The sequence below is a fragment of the Pipra filicauda genome, unplaced genomic scaffold (genome assembly GCF_003945595.2).
Source record: "Pipra filicauda isolate LSUMZ 115617 unplaced genomic scaffold, ASM394559v2 scaffold156_size1729456_pilon, whole genome shotgun sequence".
Taxonomy (NCBI): Eukaryota; Metazoa; Chordata; class Aves; order Passeriformes; family Pipridae; genus Pipra; species Pipra filicauda.
The window spans coordinates 621,183-648,963 of NW_024104062.1; the positions used below are offsets into that span (position 1 = coordinate 621,183).

Here is a 27,781-nt window from a genome sequence, read left to right on the forward strand (position 1 = left end):
ATCATTTTGTTAACACAAATAGGTAAATACACACATCAAGCACACTGCAAAGGGCTTGGGCTCTGTAGGCTGTCATTTCCAGCAGTCGCCTCAAAGCTTGGAGTTGCCCAGAGCTGCCTGCAAGCAATTGCTCACAAGCACTTTTTTGGTCTTTTATTTTTTGTTTTGATTTCAATGACGAATTCTCCCTGTTGTCATCTGGACAGCATTTGGAGGACAGCAGGATCCTGTGCATACCACTGCAGTTGGCAGCACTGCAGCTGAGCTGGGTGCTCTCAGTCTGTCCTGCCCAGCACAGTGAGAGGAGAAGGAGCCAAAGTCCAGCTCAGGTGTGAGCAGCTGGAGGCAGGAATACACACAATGACAGGAAACTGGGTACATCGCCTTTGCAAAACCAAATAAACAACACATTTAAAAATATAAAAAAGCCTCCCCAAAACCAGCTTGGACAAAATCCTTTCCTTCCCCCAGCAACACAGGGATGCAGAGGCTGAAGTGTTTTCACACTGAAAGCATGGCAGCGTTTGTGAGCTTTCTCTACAGTCTACAAATAAACAAAACCCAGGGAGTGCTTTGCATTCAATAGTTAATCACAGTTGGCTGAGTGTTTTTATTTTTCTTACTGTAAAGGCATTCTTGGTCCGCCTCCCAAACAGCTTGTTTTGTCTGAGAGATTTAATCTTGAGTGGCAGGACGAGGTGCAAAGACAAGCCTCAAAACTATTCTTATTTTTCTGTAGCAAGATGTCAGTATGTAAAAGCTAACTGCCCTGCAAACAAGCCCCTCAGGCTGGCATGCACAGGGCTTCTTGCCACAATTGCCAGTCTGCTAGATACTCTGGCCCACAAAGCAGCTCATTTCACTCGGTTCTAATGCTTTCCTGTTTGCTCTTTAAATGGTCTAAACAAGTAGAATTCAATGCATGTTAGACCAGTTTCTAGCCCTAGCTCCTCCCTGAAGAAGCATCTTGTTTGTATACAGGGAGCGCTGGCTCCAGATGCCCAGCCTACATTCAAATCCAAACATGGTTTTTCTTCAAGGCAACATCAAGGCACCTTTCATAAAAATGAAGGGATGATGCAATACCTATATAGTGCATCAACAAGTACTTGAGCTGCTTTGCTCAGAATTAGCTTAGGCAGTTACTTAAGAGCACTATGCTGTACAAACATCAGCTGCATTTTTGAAGCCATCCCTACTAACAAAACTGAAAAAGTACTGAGTTTATTTAATTTTTATGTTTTCATACTTTTATGATCTGAAAATGGCCAGAAACGGTAAACTTATGAAATCTCCCCAATTACACTCTTAATTTTGTTTTTATGTGCTATTGCCTCTGAACAATCTTTAAAGGAGATAGATAATACCATAGATAATACCAGGTTGTGCTTAGATCTGTATCACAGGTATTAAGAAGTTAATAAAACCACGTCCAAGTTGCCTGGGAGGTATGTCTGCAGGTCATTTAGTCCAACATTTTGCTTGAAGCAGGACTATCTCCAGTTGCTAGTAGGACCACCATGGCTTTGCCTACTCATGTCTAACACAACTCCAGGGAGATGCTCCAACCTTTGGAGGCACTTCTTCTACTTCTACTGCTGGACTGTTTCCTCTTCATGGAAATGCTCTCTGCTGTGGGCTTGGTACCCTGGAGATTTGTGCATTTGATGGTGTTGAGTCTGGAGGCAGAATTTTTGGTAAGTCTTACCTATAAACATAATCCAACAGAGCGTGCAGGAAGCAGTCATGAAACTGCCCGCAAATTCATCTCAACAGCTTCTTACAGCTCCCCTAGTCCTGTGTAACATTAGACATACTTTCAGTGTTTCTCTCGTGCATATGCTTTAAAATCAGTAGAAGTTCTTAGCAAATATGAAGCCTATACACACAATTGTGTTAAGTGATGCTGGTAACCTCCAGCACCTTTTCAGAGTTTTCTCTGAAGTGACTTCAAGCATACAACCTGCTTCTTGAGCCTGCTCCAAGGTATCCCTGGAGCAGAGAAAATAAGTAACACTTCACACAGTATAGGTAAAGTGGGGACCCTTTTGACAGAGTATATCACAGTGCTGAATACATAGTTCAATTTTGAAATGGGCCATGATCCATTTCTAAAGCACCATGATAAAAATAATGCATAATTCAACAAAATGGCCATTACCAATGCAGAAGAAATACTCCTACCATCCATAAAAAGTGCGACAAACCAAGTGATGAGATTGTTTTTAAATCTCTCTTATGAAGTACCCCAGCACTGGCTAATGTCAGATACAGGGAATTGGATACGCCCAAACAATGTCCTGACAGACACCACCTCCTCTTCAAACCAGGCACCTCCGAGTGTTGTTTGCAGCCTTGCTTTGAAAAGCCTTTTCCTCATGAGCAGGTATTTACCCAGCTTTGCATGAGCAATCCAGGTCGGTGCCGAACACCCATGCACTGGAAGAGAGGAAGGCAGGATCAGGTTATGGGGGTTTTTCATGCAACCTGCCCATAATTAGCCTGAAGCAGCAGCTGAGTCACTCACAAGAGTCCCGGGTGCTATTAGGACCAGACACGCAAGGGCCCAGCATATAATTATACAGCCACCACCATGCGGAACTGCTCCATTTTAGCCATCTGACCCCATTAGACAGCTGTTATTTCTTCTTGGCTACAAGTTCTGTGGGTAGTCCGAAGAAGATGAGCCCAATTCTCACAGCACAAACTCATTCAGCTAAACTCACCTCTTTCTTGCTGAAACCAGCAGATGCCATCCTCTTTTCTGGCCCATCTGTGGGCTGCCTGAGAGCTCCCCTATGCTTCAGAGGCAGATACTGGATACAAGGTACTGGGAGATGAGCGCAGAAAGTCTAGCAAACACAACATGCCAACAGTGTCTATTTCATCAGAGGGCAGTAATAAAACAACCACTGAAACAGGCCATGGAACTGAAGAAATGTAAGAAACAAGCTATTTCTATAATACAGATTTTTATTTGGACATTTTGCTCCCCTTTCTCATAACAAGGATAGAAAAGTTCAGATAGAAAGCTGGTTACTGATAGCCACTGAACTTTTTACGTGCCTCTAGGGTGATGCAAGGAGAAAGTTCTCTGCAGAGTCTCTGCTCTCTGGTAGAACAGAGGCAGAAGAACAGAGAGCAGGCTCAGTTGGCCAAAACACAAGAAATCACTCCTAGCTGGCAGGGCTGTACTTGTGTTGCAGCTGGATTTTGCAGCTGCCTTTTCCTATGAAGGCATTAAGAGGAAACTCCTGGCTTCAGCAGCAGCAGCAGCAGGGTGGCATTCCCCTCTGGCAGCTCCTGTGTTGGGCACAAAAACGAACCTCGTCCCAGCTGATGAGCAACCAAGCCTGTTACCTCCTGCAGCCGAGATCTCACAGGCTACACACAGCGCCTGAGCCAGCAGAGGCTGTTTCACCGGTCCTCTGAGGAAAAGCAAAAAACGGTCTGAGTTTTTGTCACTCCTGGTTGTCAGCCTGTCAGACCGAGTTCAAGTGAGGTTTGCTGGGAGGGGTGTGCGATGCTGGGGCTGCTGCTGACTCCGCAGTTCAGAGAAGAAACACATGGCTCCAACCTCGAATTGCTACTCTCACACCAGTGCTACATCCCCTTTGAAAGACGCAAATAACCTCGCCGGCTCTGATTTTTAAACAAGTACTGAAAAAATTTTGCTGAAAGGGACAGTGGAATAAAGGAAACAGGATTCAAATTTGAATTAGCTTTAATCATTTCAAATAAACACCATGTAAATAAAATGTACCCTGTTTGCTGGCGGGCTTGATGGCTTACAATGTACTCGCCCCACCCAAATCAAGGACTTGAAATGGAGCAGCAGTGGAACAGAAACCCCCGTCATCCTCAGGGATAGGAAAAGCATCATTAGGGTTTAACTAGAGTTTGATGAAAACACGGAGCACCTCAAGGATCAATTTTCACCACAGGCAGCTGCAGCACAAGGCATTAATACTTCACCCTCGCTGGTGACAGGAGAAACGCGGGGAGCTGTAGGCACAAATAACATTAGGTTTCTAGTGTGTATTTTGCTTTTCATGCCTGCAATTAAACGCTTGCTTTACTTCCTGTTGTTTAAAACTGCATTTATTCTTTAGCGCTGCAAGAAAAACCTCCTGTATTTTTTTTAATTTGTACCGGGGACACGTTTGAAGGCCCATATTGTAGACTCAGCAAGTGGCAGGGCAGCCGCCAAACCTTGCTTCCTTTGTTGATTTCTTGATGATTTAAGACCTATTTTCAGCAGCCGATACTGGTTTTCCCCCTTGCCTTTTTGCTTGGTAACTACCACTTTAACAAAATGGTGTTTGTGCAGTGCCTTGGAACCAAGAACTGAGGTTTTAAATGTAAGATAGGGAACAGAATAAGAAAAGCAGGTCAAAAATCACCTACACGCCATGTTTTTCAAGGCATTTGCTTAGAAATATATAGCAGAACCCTTGAGTTCTTGCAGAATAAGACTTACATTGCTAGATTTTTATTTCCTACATAGCTAAAATTACTTGCAAGTTTCTGATATTTGTGTTGTTCACCTTCCCCCAGCACAAAGTTTTAAATCATTGCCTGAATCTACAAAAATCGGTAGATTAAAATATTAAAAAACCCCTGCACTGTTGACAGATATTATTCAGATTTTTACTGACTTTCCCTGTAGGGGCAAACCTTATTGATGGAAAGCATAAACAGGAAAAGATAGTGACTGATCAATGGTTTATTTAGGTGTAGACTTCCTTCAGAAAAGGACAATACATTTTGCCCCTCCTAATTTGCTAGCATGCAAATTAAATGAAGATTTGGTGCAAAAAATGTATCCAGTACCCTCGGCATGATTATTCTCTCTGCTCTGGTAACAACTGAGCCTCTCTTCAGAATTCTTCTATTGTGGAAAATACACCACCTGGCTTAATAAGTAAAAAAGAGTTTCTACGTATTTTTACAGCAAATAATTCTACATTTAATATAGGCCCATAGATGTTTGCATACACCTTGTTGCCTTGTTAAAATAAAAACCTCAAACTTGCTAAAAATAGCAGTAACTAGTAAGGATAAACCCAGAACAGTACAGAAACCTGAAAACAAAAGTGAAAAGAAGATGACTTAAGGGATTTTCAGTAACATTCAAGAAGCAAGTGTAACTCTTAGGCTTAATGAGTGTTACAATACATCAATTACAGAGACATAAGTAATTTAAAGGGAAGAGTGTTCACTGGCAGTCAGTTTGGTCACAGATTTCATTTGCTTCACAGGGCAGGGACAGCACCCTGTAATTAACAGTCATGGTCAGAAGCTGTGTCCAAAGCTTGTTACCTCCTTGCAGCACATCTTTCTCACAAAGCTGGAAAGGTGAGAAACTCCCCTTCTCCACTGTCAGAGGACTCAACACTTCATCTCCATGTACAGACATGGTATTAGAAATGTATTTCAGATCTGCAGTGGTGATCCTCATGTGCCACTACAGGTTTCCACTGCCTGTTGCTTCTCTGATTAAGGGTACTGACACAGAAGGATGTTTAAGCAGCAGTACTCACTGCTCAAACATGTTTTTGACCTCTGCTAAACCCTCAGCCTTTTATTAGGGGGCACTGCTCAACGGAGAGTACTCAAGATTGAATCCTCTCTTTCCTAGGTAAGAAGTCTCCATGTAAAACCACCTAAAGTAAGACATAAAATGCTGCATTTCAGTGCTAAATCTCATCCATTGACTGATTCACCAAAGATGCTTATTGCCACAGGCACCAGACAGGATGAGAGAAAGGAAACATACAGAGAAACATCCCTAGGGATGGTTTAACAATATACAGGAGATCTGTGCTAATTCTAGCAATGATTTCTTCTCACAAACTGACTCAAGTCTACTCTCCGTATGAAGGGAGGATGTTCAAGCACAGCGATGATACCAAAACCTGCTGATTCAGCAAATGAGACATGCTGACCAACAAAACAATGGCCAGCACAACAGAAAGATCAATGAAGGCCAAACGACATATATTTTACTTTTATTTATTCTTCCAGCTGTTTGTCCACTCTTTCCAGCAAGTTCACAAGAAGGCTGACTTTAAATCCATAAGATTTGGTATTACTTCTAGCACAGTGGAATATGTATGCAGATGAATAAAGGCTTGGCAGCACATTTGCAGTTTAAGGACCTTTGGAAAATCGTGCATTAATAGGGCTTAGTAACTACAGCCTTACTGCATTTCTTTCAGTCAGAACTATGACAGAGTTGAATTTAGGCTTTCTGATATGTTTGTAACATTGCTATTTTTCGCCTTTATGTCTTGTGATTCTCATAAACCAAGGAAAATAGCCTAGATCTGACTGCTCCTTTTAACTGTGAAATATGCAGTTATATCACATAAGTGCTGAAAGTCTCTGTGCCATTAAACTGGCCACAATGGATATTATAATAAAACAGGAGACAACAGAAATAACTCCAACTTACTAGATCCCAACTAGATCCTAACATCCCACCTTAAATGCCTTCAATGAATACTTGATTTGATATAAAATTCAAACTAACTCTCTTTTCTGGTGCAGTATTTATATGGTAATCCGCCTTCTGGAAGGAAGCTTTCACTCATTTCAGTGTCTTTCCTTCCAATACCCCATTTGCAATGCTAACACCCCCAATACTTCTTCTGAGAACTATAAGGAAGGGATCCATAAAATACTGTGCAGGTCAAAGAAAATGTTCATTAAGTGTAACAAAAATGCCTTTTCTTTAATTTAAAAATTAATAGGCTTGCAAACTTTATCTTAAACACAAACAGTACAGTTTCACGTTTTCTTTTTATTTTACCTTTTTTTTCCCCCAAATACTACCAATTGTAGCATGACACAAAATGAGACTGAAACTACTGGTTTGTTTCCATGCATGTTACTGGAAAGCTGATGAAACTATTGAATTCAACACAAGGAATTGCTGGTTTAGGCTTTTTGTACCTTCAAAGTATTTTCTTACATGGCTTCTAAAACTCTTAGTCTTTTAATAATAAAACAGTTCTTTGTCCAAAATTACTGGGACTGAGGTGAAGGATGCATTTTTGGTTGAAAATAAATCTTAATTATGAAGAGTGGATCTCTTTCCAAAATGTTTTGCAACTGCTAGCCTTTGAATCATGGCAATTTCTGAAAAAATAAAAAAAATAAATAGTGGTGCCACCTGGACAATTGAGGAGGATCACCCAAGTGATTGGGAGAGATTTAAGGCCTGGAGGGACTTGTATGGGGCCTGAAAGACTTAATAATTCATGGACTTTCACGTTATTCCCCAGTTTATTGCCATGTTCAATGTACCCCCACAATTATTCCTATGTTAATCCCCTTGGTTTGTATTGTTCAGGGCTTGTCTGGACTTGCCCTCACGTTTTTCCCGCCAAAAGTTGTTTACTCCCTTGTTCTCCCCCGGTTTTCCCGCTCATCTCTCACTGATTGGCTGATGGATGCCGCAGTGCAGAGTGAGCTCCCATTGGTCCCCTACCCTGGATACTCCTAAAGTTCCACCCATCTCCTCTGTGTTCCCCAGTCCTGCTCTCCCCTGAGGTGTCAATCCCATGTTCCACCCCAGTTATCAGACCTCCCTTTACCCAAACCCTATATAAGTCCTTGTTCCCCTCAATAAACTGGCCATCGCACCCTGACCTTCTACTGTGTCAGAACCCTTTGTGCAGTGTCGCGTCCCTACTCCCTTCACCCTCGGGCCGTGGCAGACGATCAGGTATATAAGTACACACTGTGTTCATGGGGCAATCACTACAGTGCTGAATCAAACACAAGGTTATAAAATGTAAGATTCCAGGAATGTACTGAGGCAACTTGAAGGTTTGATTTTTCCTTTTGAAGATGGCTAGAGATCGTTCTTATCAGATTTTGAACACAATGAGAACATATGTTTTTCATTAGCCATCCTCCTTCTCCCACCTCATTCACAAGGTTGGCTTAGTCTTAAATACATGGCTTTGGCTTTTACCTGAAGAAATGCAAATGTGAGATCATCCTAGTGCACTAAACAATGCTTGTTCCCAGTCACTTAAGGCTGTTCAGTTATGGTTTTGCTATTCACATATAACCATTACCTTCCACATCTGCTCTAAGTTTTGGTTTGCATGCAGAAGCCTCATGCAATGTCTCCACAGAGGGAATTCAGGCTCAGACCTTTGGAGCTGTTGGCAGTCCTCAAATAATGCACTGAAAACCACAAAGGGATGGGTCACAGGACAGAATATGCCCCCTCCTCTGTGGAGTTACAATAAGGCTTGATGTCGTTTGCAGCTAAATTTCCAGCCAAGAACTTCAGTATTAAACATAAATTAAATTTTGCCCATAAACTCGCTAAAAATACCTATAGTTTCTAGAGGTGAATTATTTGCATAATTCTTAAGTATCAAGCTTCACTGCTCAAAACCCATCTGCATTTCCTAGGTGGACATAAACCCTCAAAAGCACTATTTTTCATGTAATAAACAAGTTGCAGAAAGGGTAGAAGAATACTGCCAGTCAAGTAATTCGATAAGATTTCCTTGCACGTGGTGGTACAGTGAATAATTTAAAATTAAATGTTTTCCAGTTCCACTGTATCATCTGCATACTATTCATTTAGTTCCTTATATTTTGCAGAAGTAGGGCACATTTTCCAGATACCATTTATAAGCAACAAACACTGTTCATTTTATTCCTTACTGGAAAGTACCCTGGTCTATTCACAAATTAATTTGGGAAGTGACATTGTGACAGTTAGCCCCAAATGCTGCTCCTGACACAAGCAGGAAAGAAAGGATGAGTAGGTGGGATTTTGTGTTTGGCATTTCAGAATCAGGGGAGGTAATGTTTCCAGTTATATACACATAAAATTATTTCTGAGAAGACATGCTGAACTTAGGCATTAAGCTAAATACCTATAGCCCTACATTATTTCATGTTATTTTCCAAGGCATCATTAATTCCCTTGTTGAAAGCTTGCTTCTTAGCAGTATTTATCTTATTTTGGAAAAATTACAGATCTATGAAAGAGCTTTATTTTGTTATACTGATTTATATAACTAGTTCCTTGCACATTGGTACTAAAGAAGTAGAACTCTTCTGTAATGGCAAGGGGAGTTCATTAGTAAACCACCAAAACTGTACAACTGGAAATAAAAACAAAGCATAAAAGCACAGCATTTCACATAAGATGAGCTTTCAACAGAAATATTAAAAAAAAAAACAAACAACCCTCAAACACCCTGCCATTTTAACTTCAGACCAACTGCAAAGGCACTAAGAATTGAAGTGTGCAACTCATGTCCATACCTGTGAGAGTAACGACCGCAGTGAGACGCAAACCTCCAAGGTAGACTATGGCACTGTACAGTCCACTAGGCATTCCTGGTACATAACGGCAGTTTTATGTTTTCTTAGGATAAGCTGAAAACATTAACTAAATATACAAACTACATCATATTTCCATGGGGAAAAAAAAATCCAATTTAGACCATCTGAAGACAAGGAAACAAGGCATAACATACAGGACATTGTTGGAACAAGAAAGTGTTATCACATCAAAACACGTCCTTTTAAATTTAATCCAGAAAATACACAGGAATGGTGGTGGCAGAGGCAAAGGGACAGGACAAATATCAAATATCCAGTTCTAAGCATGCTACTGAGGTCTTTGTTTCAAAAAGTGAAGCTACCAAAATCACTTCAGAGGCAAGAAAGCACATATCGTCAGTCCATCCCATTTCCAGGCATTCTTCTTGTGGGCTGACACTGAAGGATCTGTTCAGTATTGTTTCCATGCCTGAGGCTGCCTAAAGCTTCCCATTAGCAAATGCTGCCTCCTGGAACTGAGGGACAAATGTCTTGAAATAGGCCCTAGTGAAAAAGAAAAACAACAAAAACCACATGATTAGGAAGGAGGAAACATAGAGCATGAATTGATGCAGTTGATAAGTGCCATGTTTCTGGGAAAGAAAGGTTTTTAGTGTTTTTTTTTCTCCCCTATGTGGAAAAAACTTCACATATGGTAGCAAAGGCCCAAATACAGACGAGTCAACGGAGGAGGAAAATCATGAAGAGAAGTCAGAATATGTGCAGGAAATAAGCTCTTTATCTGCCTCCTTACAGAATCCTTGACACAATACCATCACTCTTCATGGGAGTGGTTTACATAAGATGTAGTGAATAAATATTAACAACTTTGGACAAACTGTAATTCCTTTTATTAAACTTCAAAGTTTATAGAATAATGTTCTTACTTAAGGTGTGCTTTGTATATTTTGGATCTTAGTCTACCTTCTTTACAAAGGATCGAGTGACTCATAAATCCGTAAAATGAGCTGATCCTAAGTATCCAAAATTGAGTTTGAACTGTATCTTTGAGTTTATTATGCTGAGGTACTCAACCATGTAATAAACATATTTTATATGTCCAAATGATACCGTTTATTTGCCAGTTACATTAGAAGCTGCTTCACTGTTCTGCATTTGGTTTCTGTCTATGGTTTTCTGCATCAAACTTTCACTTTCTTGTTTTTTTCTTTTTAAACATTTTATTTTCTGTTCATATCACTGGTCTGTATAAATGTCTGTTCTCCCTGCCAAAAAAAAAAATCTAAAGTGAGAATAGCTGCAATGACACTCATTACATTCTTGATCTCTCTGCTGGTTTAGCTCCTGAAGCAAACATACACCGATTAGCTTCACAATCATGACACGTTTCTAACTGCAGTAGAAGTTTTGGTGATCACTGAACACCAATCATAGCTCCTCACATCTCAAAACATTTCAAGATCACAAAGAGAACGCTCCTCTCTCTTTGTGAGGTTGTGCCTGGCAAATTAATTAACAGATAGCTGCAGTCAGCTTTTGTGCAGAAGCTGTAAACACACACGAGATGCTGTCCAAAGGTTAAAAGAGCAATGGAAAGTAAAAGCATTTCTGGACTGAGGAGATGATCCTAGAAATGGAAAACAGGAGGAGGACAACCAGCACACACATTTTATAGCATACACAGATTGTGCTATGTATTTACAGAATACACTTTGGTTTATAGAATCAAAGTTCAGAAAGCAACCCTCATAATCATGCCCACAAAAGTGATTGTTCATGTTGGCACATACTCGTACATAAACCAGCTCAGAAGGTATGCCTGTTCTATATTTGCACTTTTTATAGCATACCTTTCAGATTGTAGCCTCTCTATGTCCTGGTCAGTTCAATGTATTTTGCTAGCTCAAGGAATATCACCTGCATGTTGTCAATGCCAGGAATCTATCATACTTTTACTTTTCCTTGCATTATCTGTCCTAACATTTAATTACACATCTCTGCTTGCTTATTTTAAGTACCTTCTCCCTTCCTTTTAGATAGCTTCTCTGCACATGATCTTATTGACTTGATAAATGCTACTTAAAACTTCCCTCTTCCAAAACTGTAAAAATTCTTAATCATTAAATGGTATATAAGCAGAATTATTTTCCTACATTCCATTTCTTTTCCTTTATAGCATTTCTGTGCTTTGTATTAAAACCACACTTACTGCATTATATGCAGTAATTATATATGACTTTGCTGTTAGGTAAATTCCAGAACGAATGCTTCTGATACCACAAACATCCTCCCACACCATCTTTATCTACACTTGCATCCTTTCTTTTCACTGACTCCTGCAGTAGAGCTTGTATCCTCTGCTGCAAAACAAAATCTAACACCTCCCTACATTCTGATCAGATGTACTGTTTCAAAGAGGATGTTATTTCACTGGTAGTTCATATGAACCATACACTACAAAAATTCCTTTAACAGTTCATAATTTTTAAATGTCTACTTTTTTTCCTTCCATACCTTAAAGTATATGCTTAAGTTTGCCCTTATCATTTGTGGTCTTGCCCAGATTGAAACAAATGCAGTACCACACGTTCACCTGGGATGTGTTCCTCCATTTCTGCCCCTCTCCCATACACCATAGGTATCTCAGATTAGGCAAAATCCAAGATAATTATGGTTCATCACATACACATCCAAAAATAAATTAAAACACCCACCCCCCTCACCAAACCAAAACAAGAAAGACCCTGCAAAGAAATCCAAAAGCACAATATACTTGATAGACTGTACCAGCTACAGCATATTTAATAGACTGAACAGAAAAGATGGGGAACTAGGAGAAGGGAGGTTAAACTGCTCAATGAACACTGCATATAGGGAGGGAATGGCAACTGTTAGTACATGAAAGTAATATCACTTATTTTGCATGTGTATGAAGGAGTAGAATGGGCAGCAAAGACATAACTTATTATTAGAGGTTGCTGGACGTTATTTTTTTTTAATTACATGGCTTTTTCAATGAAAAATTACATTTTTACCCAGTTGTGTGCATTTCTGTGGAAATGCTACTGAGATTCCATCAGGAAAAGAATGAGGTATTTCAGTTTGGCTAGATCTAGAAAGATATTCTGGTTTGTAGAACTAAGCCTAAACAATTGGCTTGATATTAACCTTCATATCTGTGGTCCAGCATCTCAGAGATGATGCATGTTGGCCCACAGACAAGGCCTTGGTGCATCACAAGAGTCCTAAGCACAAAAACAAAAGCAGAAGAAGTCCCTTCAAAGAACCCAGTCCATGAAGAATGATGAGATAAATCATTAAAATTTCTTCTTTCAGGAGGCATTGTGCTACTGCTAGCAGGTGCATTATAGGGTCACATTAACTGCATTTTTGTTTTCATACGTTCCAAGCAAAATTTTTTCTAAACTTTTTCTTTTCATCTAAAGTTTGGGACAAAACCATATGTTAAAATGCCTGAATTGCCCATGAAATGAAAATTCTAACATTTTTTCTCCTCCGCATATATTACCAGTAAGGAGGAAGAGAAGCACCAATCACCTTCTGAGTAAGTTTCATTTATTGACCAACTGGCATTGAAGTCAATGTATACATGGACATGTATACATTGTATACAGGACCACGACATGGACTATTTATGTGACAACAGATTAGGTGAAATAACTTCAAGAGGAATATAAAATTTTTTGAAGGACAATACTCTGCTATAGACTGCATGGTAAGGGCCTCCTTCACATGGAATGCTATTCCTTTTAGAAAGATTTTAAATTAAGAGAAAACACTCATATTCCAGCATCCTGTACATAGAAACACAGAGGAACAGTGAATATAAACATGAACTTTGGAAAAAGATTAGTTTCTCATACCCTATACACATAAACATATTCACATGACTTTACACCCTCAACAACTTTGATCTGTGCTACACCACAGGAATTCACATAAAAATATCTGAAATTTTTTTTTTCAGACACTTTGCCACATGATACTTTCAAGTATCTTCAAACTATTTTGAAATTATTATTTTTACATCCAGTAGATATGCTTTTCAGCTCTGGAGAACTATTATTAAAAAAAATAAATCAGTAACTTGGGTACCTGTTGAATTACACTGAAGATGAAGAAAGCTAACTTGACCTATAGTCTCTCAAGGCTGTGTCAAATGGCAGAAATCAGCTTTTGATCAATGCTTTTTCTCCTTTCTGGGAAACACAGAGTTCCTTCTTTCTCTTGCTTTCCTCTACTATGTTCTTGGTGGGTCTGTATCACACTGACCTCACACTAACCTCAGAAGAACTGCATAAAATGCTCCTTCAAGTACAGAGAAACTCATTTGTACGAAGTCCACAAATATTCTTTAGCAGAGTGTTGAATACAATCAACACTCAAATAAAGTAAAACACATGTTGAGTGTTGCATCCTTCTCACAATGGTTTAGATCTCAGCTTAAACAGTGTTTAAAGAGTTGTTTTCAGTCTAGAGTGGGTGCCAATCTTCATACACTTACAGGCACCTGTCTAACTCTTTGTTGAGCATCTTACCATAAGATTCCATTGTTTTTGTCCATTTGTTTTTGTTCCCTCAAATGGTCATTTTCCAAGTTCAAGGTAGCAAGTTATGAGGTTTCTATGGAAATTTTTCTTCATCACTCCAGAAAACAACACATTTTGCTGTAGTTAACCACTATATATACTTGAATTTCAGGTGCTACGCTCAAGGACATCTGCTGAGAGTAAAGCACTTCTCTTTCCTTCACCTTATTATCCAGTGTAAAGAAAGTCTTGCTATTATTCCAAGTGGTAAGCATCTAAAAGAATGTAGAATTGGCTCACCTGCTGTTGAAGTATTTTCTAGTGATATGAAACACTGACTGTGGTACAAGGTCTCCAGAAGCCCATACATGTCTAAATCCCAGGGTGTCAGTTTGCAGCACTTGAAACATACTTGACTCAGAATTCACATGGTTTTGTGAAATTTCATTCCAACTGTAATGGATTTTTTTCCAGGATAATTTAGTGCTGGGTTTTTTAAATGCAGTTGGTAGAAAATCTGCATTGACCATTTGATAATACCTTTTGCCTTCAGATAGCTGAAGGTACTCTTTTTGCTGAAAATCTGCAAAGATTTTAAATTATGCAGATGCAATCTCCCATCAAACAACACTTCACATATATTTATGGTGAAAGCATTCTAACACTAACACGCTTTCTGCTGTTGCTTTTGCTGGACTGGTGCTATAGTCAACAATACAATGGTTACTGCTCCTGGTGTAATAAAGTTAGAAGAGTTAGCTAGGTGTTTCTATTTCTCTTAAAATCTTCATGTGGTAAATTTGGAGCAGAACACCAAGATTCAATCTCTGTGAGGAAAAAAGCATACAAAATGCTATATCAGTGGGATTTCTGCTTTTTGTGTCTGGGACAAGGACAATCGTCATGGGGTGAGGAATCATCTTCCCAAGTCATTCACAAAACAGATTCCCCTTAAACTCCTCAGTTCATGAGTGCCAAGTTTTTCAGCATGCTAGCCCTATTTGCACTCATATGTTTTATTAGTTTCAGCACAAGATGTGGGAGTTCCAAGTGCCTTTTCCATCGAGAGATGATTTGAGGAAAAGGAAGCGGATGAAATAATCATGATGGTCCACATCAAGAACAGACTTAGATGTCCAGCAACATGTCTACTACCAGCACAGTGTACTCTGCCCTTGCACATTTTTTACTGGCAAATTAAAGCCCTTGAGTCAAAATCTTCATCTTTTCATAAAGACACAGAGGCTGTCATTACCTTTTCTCACTGCATCAGTCATATACATTGTGTTCCTTCTCATCTGAAGGCAGACTCAGGTTATCACACCTGGATTTTTTTTCCTACTATTGACTTTGAGAGCAACCTTTATTCTTAAATATTATCCCTTATTTCAATATTCTAATTCGTTCTTGTAAAATGTTTTAGTAAGTACTGTGACTGTGGTTTAATTCTGCAAATTTTCATTTCTAACTATTATAGAACAATCCTTGTGTATTCAAAATCAGAGCAGCCAATATATTTGAAAAATACCTCCCTTTTCTCGTACTCTAGGCAAGGCATACGGGAAAATGTGAGGTTTTTTTCCCTCAATCTCTTCAAGTTAATAGATCTGACTTGGGCAGGCACTCCTGTAAGTCATGGGCATCTCTGAATCCTTACTTAATCCTTCTGAGTCTTCTGGAGTAAGATCTGTAGCTAGGACCCCCTTCTCCTCAGTTGTTCTCCATTGTCTGAATTGTCCAGCAGGTAAACTGAGTTTGTTTGAATATTCCTGGGATTGAGGTAAGAACTGAATTGTATCCCTCCCAGCTGTATTAGATACAGCCGAGAATCCCAGGCATTTGCCCCAGCTGCTGTCCATTTCTTTCACAGGAGTTGTAACTTTAGGATTTACATCATTTTGCATCCCATATTTTCTTCCTGCTGTGCCCTCAAGGAACTGCTGCAGGACATCTACAAGTTTCTTCAAATCCACTGAATCCTGACAGAAAAACATCAACTCCACAGATGACTGATCTTCATAAATTAGCTAGAATATCAACATTCTTCCCTCTTCCAATTAAATTAGCTGAAAACAGAAATTAAGAAGGGTGCAGGTCTGAGTGAAGGACAGCTTGAGGCTTCTTGAGGTTCTTGACCTATTCCTCCCAGACTAGTATTATTATGCTGACACTTTGCAATAAAATCTTGTTATATAAATTATTTCAACAGCACAGCCATATTAGAATTATAAAAGAGCTTCTCCAGGCTTTATCAATGTCACCTGATTATTTAGTTTCTGAAGTACGAAGTATTTTTGCATGGATCATACATACATATGTAGCATGCCTTTGTATTTTTATGTTCCTGTTGCAACTTGTTTTGACACAATGAAAACATGTTTTGAAAATACTGAACACCTACAATAATCCCTTCTGGGTGCCAGACGAGAGGATTTGTCCTCCTGTGACTACACAAGCACATCCAGCTGGTTTGGTTCATGTAACCCCTAATAATTCATCTCCTGTATAGAAGATATTTACCATAACTTTCCAAACTCTCTAAGATTTGCTGTTTGTTTATGACAAAAGAAAATCAAAGATGCCAACTTCTGGGTTTTCTGCTTCTTTTTTTTTTTTTTTTTAATATAATTGTTTTCTTTTCAAATTCCTTTTGTCAGAAGCTATCTAATTTAACGTGATTAGTACTAATTAACAAAAGGAACTTAAATTAATAAATTGTTGCATTAATTCCAATAGTGGGTATGTATTTAGGTCATATTCCATATGACTGCGCATTAGGTCCTTACCCTGTGGTTATGCCCTCCTACTGCATCTCTATGCCTTGCACTGACAAGGGCTGAATGCAAATGTGTGGAAATCTACTGAAAGCCCGTTCTTTCAATAGGCCTCATGCCAATGTTCGAGGCGTAAGTTTTTCCTTGTAAACTCAGACGTGAGACATTTGAACCTCCTTGCTATTCTTACTATATATAATGCATTAAAAACATATTTCCATTGGGCGAACCACGCTGTCTATTTATTCACGGGCACTTCCAGAGCATTCCTCACCAGGCTAAAGATATGTGGGCACTCACAGCAGAGCAGAATAACTCAGTCTCCTGCTTTGGGATGACTATGGGATAACAGATTAATTCTACACTAGACATTTTATGACAGCTCTATTAGAAGAAAAATGATTGCTATATCATTCTCTCCACATCTAAGATGTTACAGTAACTGAAGTGACAAACAGTGCTCAGCACTCCAACTTTTGGTTGCCTAGCTGAAAATGGGATGTAGCAAGCAGGCCCACAATAGCGCCGGGTGCCAAGTGCTAATGAAAATTAGGACTATTATGGAAGGCACAAGGCACTCAGGAGGCAGCAGCATTCCTAAACAACGGTTCAAATCTGAACATCACTAAAACTTATCCAAGCACAGCACAGAACGACAAAGGTACCTTCCAGGATTTCTTTCTCTCTTCAAATACATGTAACGATACTTGGCACGAATTCATGTTTCTAAACTAAGCTTCTTGACGGTATGCTCTTTGGGATGTGGTTTATAATTTCCATACTAGGCAGCTTTATCTATGGCAAATATTTTGCTTTTATGTGAAACACAATGTCTACACAGTTCTCCATTTTATACATCTCCAAAACTGGTGATGCCAAGCAAACATCTCAAGTGTTTACACAACAGAAAGACAACAGTTCTTAAATTACTGCTACTGTAACTGGCTAAACACACAAATGTACAAAGGAGTCTGAACCCAATGCCATTATGCTGCTGGCAATTTTTTTTCCGTGTGCCAAAAAATATGCATCACAATCTCTCTTCCTCTTCTAATATTTTATCTCTCTACCCTCTTTTCCTGTGAATTACCTACAAGGAGTTCAGTAAACTTCTTATGCTCATTTCTACCTGCCAGTCTACGCAAGGCACTGACTCTGCAGCCAGGCTGATGGACAGATAATAAAGACCAAGAGAACTGGAGGTCTGTAGCAGGCAGCCACAAAAATGCAAGTTTTTAAGAAATACTATTGTTGTCAGCTCAGCTCATAATATTACACAACAGAAAACTGTCTCCAAAATCACAAACAAACCAAAACCTGTGCTACCATAATCATAACAGGAAACAGAAGTGGCAGAGCTAGTGAAACCAAGTACACATCAGAAGTTTAAACATTAAAATTCACTCATGTCCAAAAGCTGTTTTATGTATTTTACTAACAATGTCTTTTATCTCCACAAATTCATGTGGAGTTATAACCATTTCTGATTCAAGTCACACAGAAAGGTACAAGAAATGGTTATATTTAGACATGTTTTTCAATAGTTTGCTGACTGCAGAATTAACAGGTGGCTTTACTCCATATGAAGCAAACAGAAACAAAAATTAACTTTTCATTTGGTTATACATTTGCATCTGTTCTGAAAACCTACGATATCAATTCATTTTATAAATAAAGTCATGAAGAATTCAACATTGGTCTGCTGTAAAACTTAAGGAGACTTTGCTGCCCAACTTACCATAAACCAAATGAATCTTGACAATCCGTTCAAATCATGAAACAACCATAAATATAACAACCTGACTAAAGGCAAAATATAAAGGAAGGGAGTTCTAGGGAACTGCTGTGGAGCCAGGATTGTGATCATTACGTAGGCTGGCAATTAATGTTTATTTTAAAGCAGCAGCATAAGTAGGGTCATCACTTTGCAGAAGATACTAACTTTGGTTCCAAGAATATACGTGCTCACAAATGCATGGACCTTTACTGACAATTACAGATAAAAATTACAGCTACTGGACATAATCAGAGCATGCAGACCAAGGCCAGTAACTATGCAAGCTGGAATCATCTGGAAATAAAGATTCTGAGATTTAATCTCTCACAGGTTTCTGATACAGATATTTAGGAATTTACAAAGGTGTATTGCACAGATACAGTGGCTCTAAGTGTCCCAAGGCACACATGGCAAAATGAACCTCTCATTTTGAAAGAGTTTTATCAATGCCTTCTGTTTGCCAGTCAGTTCAAGAGATAAACACTTCCTTCACCTTCTCCACAATGAACATAAATAGATTTGCTTCAGTCAGATGAAGGCTTGTGGTCTTAGATCATAGCGAATTTTGTTTCTGCTTTCTTAACTTCCATTTTCCCCAGGGTGTAGTGGGTGTCTGTGAAGGGTGCACTGGAATATCTCTGTCATAGCATGGTCAGTCCACTTCCTTATCAGTGGATCATGAGAATGATATTCCAAGACCATCACGGAAAAACTCAATCTTGATATAGTCTTTTTAAATACAGTGTTAATTTGAAGGAAATTTCCAGTCCTATGAGCTACAGCATGACAAGTGTGCTCTATTTTTCCTAGATGCTGAAGTGCCATAGCCATATTTTTCCACTCCAGATAAAGGTTAACTTCTTAAAGAAATACTGTTTATGCAAGATACATATTATTTCCCCCTATCTAGGCTACATAAATACACATTGAGCTTTACTGTTGGAGACTAATTATTTAGCAAACTATTTAGTAGATTTGAAGGAGAGAGTCAATGCCAGACAAGATTCTACTAGGAACCTCTTCAAAGTATAAAGAGCAGGGTGAAGAATACAATGAAATAAGGAGGGGGGGAAGTAGGGACAATATAAGTAGTAGGAGAAAGCAGAAAAGACTGGGCAAAAATACATTCAGGAGGAAGCTCGTAAGGAAAGACAAGTGCAGAGATCCAAGAAGAAAGGAGCTCACAGCAGTAATAACAGACCTTGAAAAATCTTTAAGAAATTACCGAATCCCTTAATTGTACTTCAGAGGCAGAAATGAAGGGTTACACCACAGATGCATCCATAATGAGTCTGACAACCAGCATCCCCGAAAACAAAGTTTGCTTGCAGGTGAAAGTACTGATTTCATCATGCCATCCGCTTTGCTTTGCCAGATTGCTTATCAACTACTGGGGCCGAAGGCAACATACCAAAGCATAAAAGAAACCTCCCGGGATATTCATTAGGACAAACCACTCAGAAGGAAAGGGATGAGATGCCACACATCTGTGATTATATAAAACATATTAAAGAAGTTGTTTCTCTTTGCTATTCAAATGACAAATATTTGCTATCAGAAATAAAAGGAAATTCTTAAAAGGTTGGAGACCTATCCAAAGGGGAAAACAGACAGAAACAAACCTTAACACTAATAGGTAAAAGCACAGTAAAGCAAATAAAAGATGAATTTGATGAACAAATTAGCTGTGGCCCTCGAAATAAACACTTGTCAAACAGTACAGAAATCCAGTCAAAAAGTAAAAAGAATGCTTAGAAGAAATAAAAGTCACAAAGAATAAATGAAATGGAGCTGCTTAAAGAGGCTGCCATACCAGAATTCTGCTTTCCAAGAGATGTACCAAAAGATCTGACTCATGCAGAAATGTCAGCCAGAAAGGTAATGAACAAATCAACAAAACACAAGCAAATCAGCAGCCCCAGATTACATTCACACCCAAGTTATAGAGAAACTCAAGTGTGAGAAAGCTAAACTCTTAAATAGCTTGTAACCTCATGCTTAAAACAGCTTGGTACCAGAGAAGTGTGATGTCAATCGAAAAAATGTCTTGATGTCTGGGAGGACAGAAGGATAGAAGGAACTATGGGCCAATAAATCTCATGTCCATACCTTACAGAAAGAGAGTTAATAGAAACCATAAATTTATAAGAAGTCCAAATTAGTGGACTTGAGTAAATACGATATATTGGTTAGGAGGCAAACTTGTGCTTCACAGGTCTCTTATTTTCTTCAGGTGTCAAAACCATGTGGACAACAAAAATTCAAGTGACACATACTGCTCAACTTTCCTGCAGCTATTTGGGAAGGCTTTTCAAAGGCTTTTCTCTCAGCAGGAGAAAAGATCCATGAGTGGATAAATAGCAGGTCAAGATAAGAAGAAAAAGACAGGAATGAATGATGAATACTATTAGGATGCAGTCACCTGAGAACTGCACAGAAATGGGTGTTCTGACCTGTGTTGTTCATATTCCTACACAATATACAAAAGTAAGCAAAAGAAGATGGAAAGGTTTGTTAATGCTAACAATTTAGTCGGGGGGGGGTGGGAGGGGGGAATGCACTATTATGAGGAACTGCAGGTGGTTCTTACAGCACTGGGAGACTGGGAGATAACATACCAGGTGAAAAGTCAATATTGACAAACATGAAAGGGAAATATGCGAGGAAAAAGACTTAATTTTACATACACAAAAAACACAGGCTCTGAAAAACAGATAGAAAGGAGATCTTGGCGCTAAAAGAACAGTGTAACTAACCTTCAGTTGTATGCAAAAAACAAATCAAATGTTATTAGAATCGGAATAAAAAGTAAACCAAACAGTATCACTACTTCACTATATAAACGCACGGTGAATGCACTGATGAGCAACGTGCAGCTTTGTTTCTCAGAAAGAATATGACAGAAATAGTAAAGAGAGAAAGAAGTGGAACAAGGGCAATCAGAAACATGGAAAGGTTCTGGAGAAGGAAGGAGCGAGCACAGCAAGAGAAAAGGTGACAGAAGAGACATGAAGAGGGTCATAAAACAAAGGTTTTGGAGGGGATCAGTGGATTAATTATTTGTTGCCTCTTTTCATACAAGAGCTAGAGAATAACAACTGGAGTTACGAGGAAGCAGGAATGCAAAAATCCAACAAAGCTTGTTCTTCACACCATATGTTACCTGTGCAATCCCTTGGCACGGAATTTTGTGATGTTATTATGTGGGTTCAAGAAGCAATCAAACAGAAGGAAAGCTACGTAGGGTTACTGAACAGAAAGGTATCAATTCTGGATAAAGAAACCCTTGAGGATGGTAGAACACGCAATGAAAATATGGCTACATGCTCTGCCATGCTCTTCCACAGGCATTGGCTACTGCCTATTGATATAGACATGACAGTGGGCTAAATGAATGTTGAGTTTTACCTAGTATGACTGTTCTTTGTGTTTAACGGAGCTATAACAAATATTACGCAAAGGACAAGAGTATGGAGCTCATCTAGTACTTTTACTTCGCTGTTTATTTTGTAACTGATCAAGCAACACTACTTATCTGGGCTATTGAACGTCAAGCTTCTGCCAGACCTATGCATTTCTCTCTATCCTTTTCTTAAGGGAGGACATTTTTTTCATCTGTTCCTAACTATACTTCCATGCTCTAATACAGATTTAGCAGCTTTGATAAATGTATAATGGAGTTCTCCAATAAAGCCAAATCAGACGCGTTTCATAGTATTTCTAGAATGCCACTTAACCCTGGTTATCCAAGAACCACCTACGTTAAATCCTAACCTTTAATTCCTACAAAGCAGTTGTCTTCCAGCTAAGGGCTATTATATTCCACTTTAACCAAGCCAACTTCTTCATTCTCTTCCGTGCATTTCTCTTGTCAATATATGAGAGAATAGTTTTTTGCAGAAAGAATATTTACTATATATTGAAATGCACATATGTACAGTTCACACATATACATAGTATCTACACAAAACCAGAGAAAAACTAATTGCCTAACAGATTTTATTTCTATGCACTTCCTATAGCACCTATACTCCTTATCTTTAAATAGTTGTTTTTCTTTTCCCACAGTCAAAGCTTTAATGAGAAGTGACCAGAAACAAATACCCAGGCCCTTCTGTCTTGGCAGAAATCCACATAATGCATGACAGCACTGAAGATCCCTGGCAGGCACCTGTCAGAAACTAACATACCATAACTTAAGAGTCAGGCTTAATTATCCAAGGAGACATTTAAAGAAAAGTACGTGAAAAATATGACTCAGTAAGTGCAAGTATCATGTGTATGCACTGTACTCTGTAGCGTATGCAGACAAACAATGTAAAAATAAAGTAATATCCTGGGAAAACTATAATTAAAAGCTCTATCTACTTAGCCTATTATATCTTAAAATCAAAATAATTTTGTTATTAAGTTTTGCGGGTAAATCGACTGCAGAACACACTACAAGCACAAATGCAATCACCAATTATTTTAACCAAACGTAATTTTTCCCATTTTTCTTTCTACTGTTCACATGTAATTCTTACAGCTGACACTTCCATGGAAAATCAGAGTTTTGATTTAATGGTCTATAAAATCAAATTAATATCTTCATAGTCTTCACACGTCTGGGTCGCCACATCTCTTCTTGTTATGGCTGTCACAGTGTATTGCCCGTTTTTTGTTGTGAAGAGCAGCCCACCGGCGGCAACACAATGTCAGCCTGACTCGATTTCAGGCAAGGAAATCACTTCTGTTCAGTTTCTGATGCAAGACTATCAAAAACCATAGTTAAACCAGCGACCCAGCTCAGCACTTCAGCCCTTAGTTTGTAGCTATCCCGCTGCTTTTCTCTAGAAAGAATCCTCTGAGCCTTGTAAACGTTCAAACACATGCACACGTGCCTATGGAAGGATGACGACTGTGTTTTATGCTTCTGTTCCCTACTCTCATTTTTCTAAATTTTTTTCTAAGTAAGTAACACACAACAGAGACAAAGGCAGTCATGAAAAAAGCTTTGTGAGGTGAGTATATGTAAATGCAAATAAGGTAGTTTTTGGAAAACTACTCTTTAAAGATGACTAATGTGCATGCAAATCACATAATACATGCAAATACAATTTGTTACTTTTATGAATAAGCAGAAAAAAAAATACTTAAATACAACCCAAATAATAACAAATGATTTATTACCTTAATTAAACCTGTCAAGGAGAGAAGATTATAAAAAAAGGTGCAATGTTTACATGTAAACTTTACAGTGAGATTCAAGATAACAGAGGTGGAAATCAAAAGTTTCATGGAAACAGTGAAACTTGCTATTTTAAAAGAATCTGAAATATAGTACGAGATATTCTGCCTAAAATGTGAAAGAAATCTGACTTAATAACAAAAAAATGGATGAGTTGAAACTGGTTAATGTCAAAATAACAAAAAAATAAATCATTAGGGCAGTCGAAATTTACTGAATACAACAGCAAGTCTTTGACATATAACAACTGAGTTTGTCTAAACAGCAACACAACAACCGTCCCTTTTTCTTTTCAAATATTCTTTTATTAGACTAAGAAATGCAGTTTTTTAATCTGTAAATGTAATCATAGAATCACAGAATTGTTTAGTTTGAAGAAGACCTCTAAGTTCATTGAGTCCAACCATTAACCCAGCACTGCCAAGTCAAGCACCAAATCATGTCCCTAAATGCCACATACACACGCTTTTGAAATACTTCCAGGGGTGGGGACTTCACTTCCTTGGGCAGCCTTGCTTGACAACCTTTCTGGGGAAGAATTTTTCCCTAATATCCAATCTAAACCTCCCCTGGTTGGCACAACTTGAGGCCATTTCCTCTTGTCCTGTCACTTATCTGTGGGAGGAGGCCGACCCTCACCTGGCTCCAGCCTCCTTTCAGGTAGTTGTAGAGAGAGATAAGGTCCCCCTGGAGCCTCCTTTTCTCCAGGCTAAACAATGCCAGCTCCCTCAGACGCTCCTCACAGTACTTGTGCTCCAGATCCTTCATCCACTCTGTTGTCCTTCTCTGGACACATTCCAGCACCGCAATGTCTTTCATGTGGGGGGGGTGGGGGGCAATGATACACATGATACGTGTCATGTAATTTGATGACAGTCAAGGAAAAGGTATCAATGAGGCTGAAAATGCTATGGCTCAGTTTACCATCCTGACACTTTCTAACAATTTCACATGTTTCTGCTGGGCACAAACCACAGCTGCAGCTGTGCTGGGAATACATATGTAGCTCACACAAGATGTGTCTGCATATAATCTTAAAATGCACTTGACCTTATGGCACAGCAACAGCCAATATACAGTTGAGAGCACTTGAGCCCTTTTAAGCTTTCACCCTCAGAGTGCCCTATGGGATATATGTAATTAACACCACATTCAGCAAACACTGGTGAATGGCCAGGGACAACACTGTTATTCAGAAACCAGTTTTATCAGCAAACCAAAAAAATAAAAAATGAATACAAACCTTTGGAGCAACTTTTTATTGTGATACCAGTTTTCCATCCTCCTGCTATTTTTAATGGTGAGTAGGTGGATTTATGTAGGATAAAAGAGTAAACTGAGTCCTGACTTGCTGTCCCTGAAGTATAACCTAAGTCTACAGAGCAGCAGTGGATCGGACAGAAACTGGGCCAGAGTGCATCTAAGAACTGAACTTCATTTGTATAAACAAACAAGCTTTATTTACAGTATTCCTTCATAAAATCCCAGGCTTCAAGTCTGCATGTTCTTTAAAGACTCCATTTATGTACACTTGAATGCCTATTTAAGCAAAAAAACAAGAAAGCTTTCCCATGGAAACCGCACAGAGATGTTTTACTTCACACGTACACCACAAACAAGGCTGCTAACTTTCCATAATTTACTGTATTTTCTTAGACTTGCCATTGTATTTTAGGACCAAATCTTTTGGAGAAGCTGCTTACGCAGGAGGCCACAGACATATAAATAAATGACCTAAAAGAGGCAAAGCCCAAGATATGAACTGAGAGGAAACAGCATCTTGGCAGCTTGTAAGAAAATTTCAATATTTTTGGTTTCCCTGTTTCTATCTGGAGAAACAGGTTAAAATTTTGTGTTTAGTTGAGAAACAAGCAATCTGGAGGCCATTCGAACTGCATTATTAAATCAGGACTTGATTCATTCCTTAGAATTAAATCAAGCCAGAGGACAATCCCTGGGCTAAGACAATAGTAAGCTTCAGTTACCAGATGCTATCTCTCAGCAAGGAATCTAAGTCAGAGGGCCTCAAAGGAGCCCAGTTTTTAAAATCTGCTTAAGAGGACAGAGAGAGAGAGAGATATTGACTTCTTGGGCTTTATCAGACAGACATAAATTGGTTCAATTACTTCAGCAAGAACATGAGCAGTTTTTCTCTGTGAATAAAATACAGCCAGCTAAAATCATACTCTGTTTTGAGAATTTGCCTTTTAGATTCAGGTGATATGTCTCTAAGCATGAATGCACACAATCTACTTTTGTATGCATGCGTTTTAGGGGACAAATTTTGCTCCTACTTATAGTTACTACTGATTGTCTCAAGGCTACAGTAAAGGGTTAAGTCCTAACTTCAAAAGAGATGGTTACTTCTGCTGGGGGCCACAAGATAAGCAAGGACACCAAGACTTTCAAGTTTAGTCCCTGCACTGAAAGAATTGGATGGGCTCACCTGTTTGGAAAAAAACCTCAAACCAAAACAACAACCCTGGGAGAAAGCTGGGCATAGAATCAAAGTCCCTTTGGCATGAACTTATGACAACTCTGCCCATGAATAAGCAGGCTGTGTTGAATTGCTGAAAACAGAGGCAGGGCTTGCCAAAACTGAGGATGAGGAAATCTCTGACTGATACTATTTCAAACTTGATGATGCTTCTACAGTTGGTGTGAGAGCAAGGAAAAGCTGTCCTTGATGGTGTCTTTAGCTCCAGTGAGGAAGATGGTGTACACTGATCCCTCAAGTGTCTGAGAAGAAGGGCAGAGAATTTGGTCAGATACTGGAAAATCAAGTGGGAGATCCTGTGGCCCTACGGCAGTGGCCAGGAAGATAAACAAGAGATGTTTTGTCTCAAACAATGCCAAACACTTGGGAAACCATTTGGATAAGAGGGAAAAAGACTATATATAAGCAAAACCTAATTGACAGTATTTAGAAACATAAACCAGTTGTCTCTGATTTAACCAGGGCTAAATTTACTTCAGCTGAGTAGAATGACATGGTTTCTAGAGGGTAAATAATGAATCCTTCTTTCTGCTTTTAGTGGGGAGGTTTTGATGTGGTGTTTGAACTAATATATTTAATTACAATGCTTTCCTATATATCAACATATATTCCCATATACTTGGTTCCTAGCTTCTCTACAGTAAAAATAAAATAGAATGAAGTTATTTCATTGTGTAGAAACACACTAACCTATTCTAAGAAGTCCTAGTAAATATTTTAAGCACTGTTTACATAAGATGCTTGATTGTGATAAAAATCTTTCTTAAAATATGTTCACACATATCATAACATCATACTTTTCTTGATACAGATTTATTTATGGTACCTACTCAGGAATCACTAGTTGTTCCTGCAAGCGAAGCGCTTTTAACTAGAGCAGCTTCTCTGTCTCTTTGCAGCTCAATGGTAGCTATTTCAGACATCTCAGCACACTGTCTTCCCCCGCTTCTCATCATCTTTCTCATATTACGTACCCAGTGTGGAACTTAAAATGCAGAGACTCAAACGTAAGAGTGAATAACCTCACAAACATACATGTGATAGTAAGTGTACACATTTAGTGCTTTTCGAGAGAACTGTTATAATACTTTTAAATTTCAAGTGCAGGGCAGAGAAGTCCAATTGTATACACCCACTCATAAGTGAATGCACTTAGCAGACGACACATAGGTACTTGTAAGCTTTCAGCTGCAAAAGAAATGCATTTGTAGTATGGTTATAAAAAAAAAAGCCACGGTAATGCTTCCAGATATTGTTTCTTCTTCTTTTTTTTTTTTTTTAATAATAAACAACATAGTCATAATATTCTGCTAGAGAAAAGAAGAAAGTCCACACCAAAAAGAAAATTAAAAAAATCACACTTTATCAAGAAATGCTGCTCCTTTAAATTATATGGTGGCAAAACCAAATTTCTATTAAATTTCTATTCTATTTCTATGGTGGCAAAAAAATTTCTATTACAGTGCATCAAAATCAAAAATCAAATGTTACTTGATGTTGTCCATAAAATTTAAATTAGTATAAAAATCTACAAATGCATAAGTCAATTGTTGTTTGCTTCTATCATTTCCTAATTACAGTCTCTGACCATGCCATTCATTTGATTTACTCAGCTTGATTTATTTTTGT

The 27,781-nt window shown here is 38.7% G+C and overlaps 1 protein-coding gene across 3 annotated transcripts in view; it reads right to left on the reverse strand.

Annotated features, from left to right (window-relative positions):
- Positions 1-4,711: 4,711 nt before the first annotated feature.
- The window catches only part of BABAM2 (BRISC and BRCA1 A complex member 2), a 172,685-nt gene continuing 149,615 nt past the window's right edge, over positions 4,712-27,781 (reverse strand). For 2 of the 3 annotated variants that reach the window (XM_027748887.2, XM_027748885.2), the window contains exon 12: positions 4,712-9,867. In XM_027748887.2, coding sequence (XP_027604688.1) covers positions 9,804-9,867 — 64 coding nt within the window. In that variant the 3' untranslated portion in view covers positions 4,712-9,803. Of the gene's footprint in view, positions 9,868-10,429; positions 10,590-27,781 lie in introns of those variants that run through there. The other variant, XM_027748883.2, reaches the window with a different exon arrangement.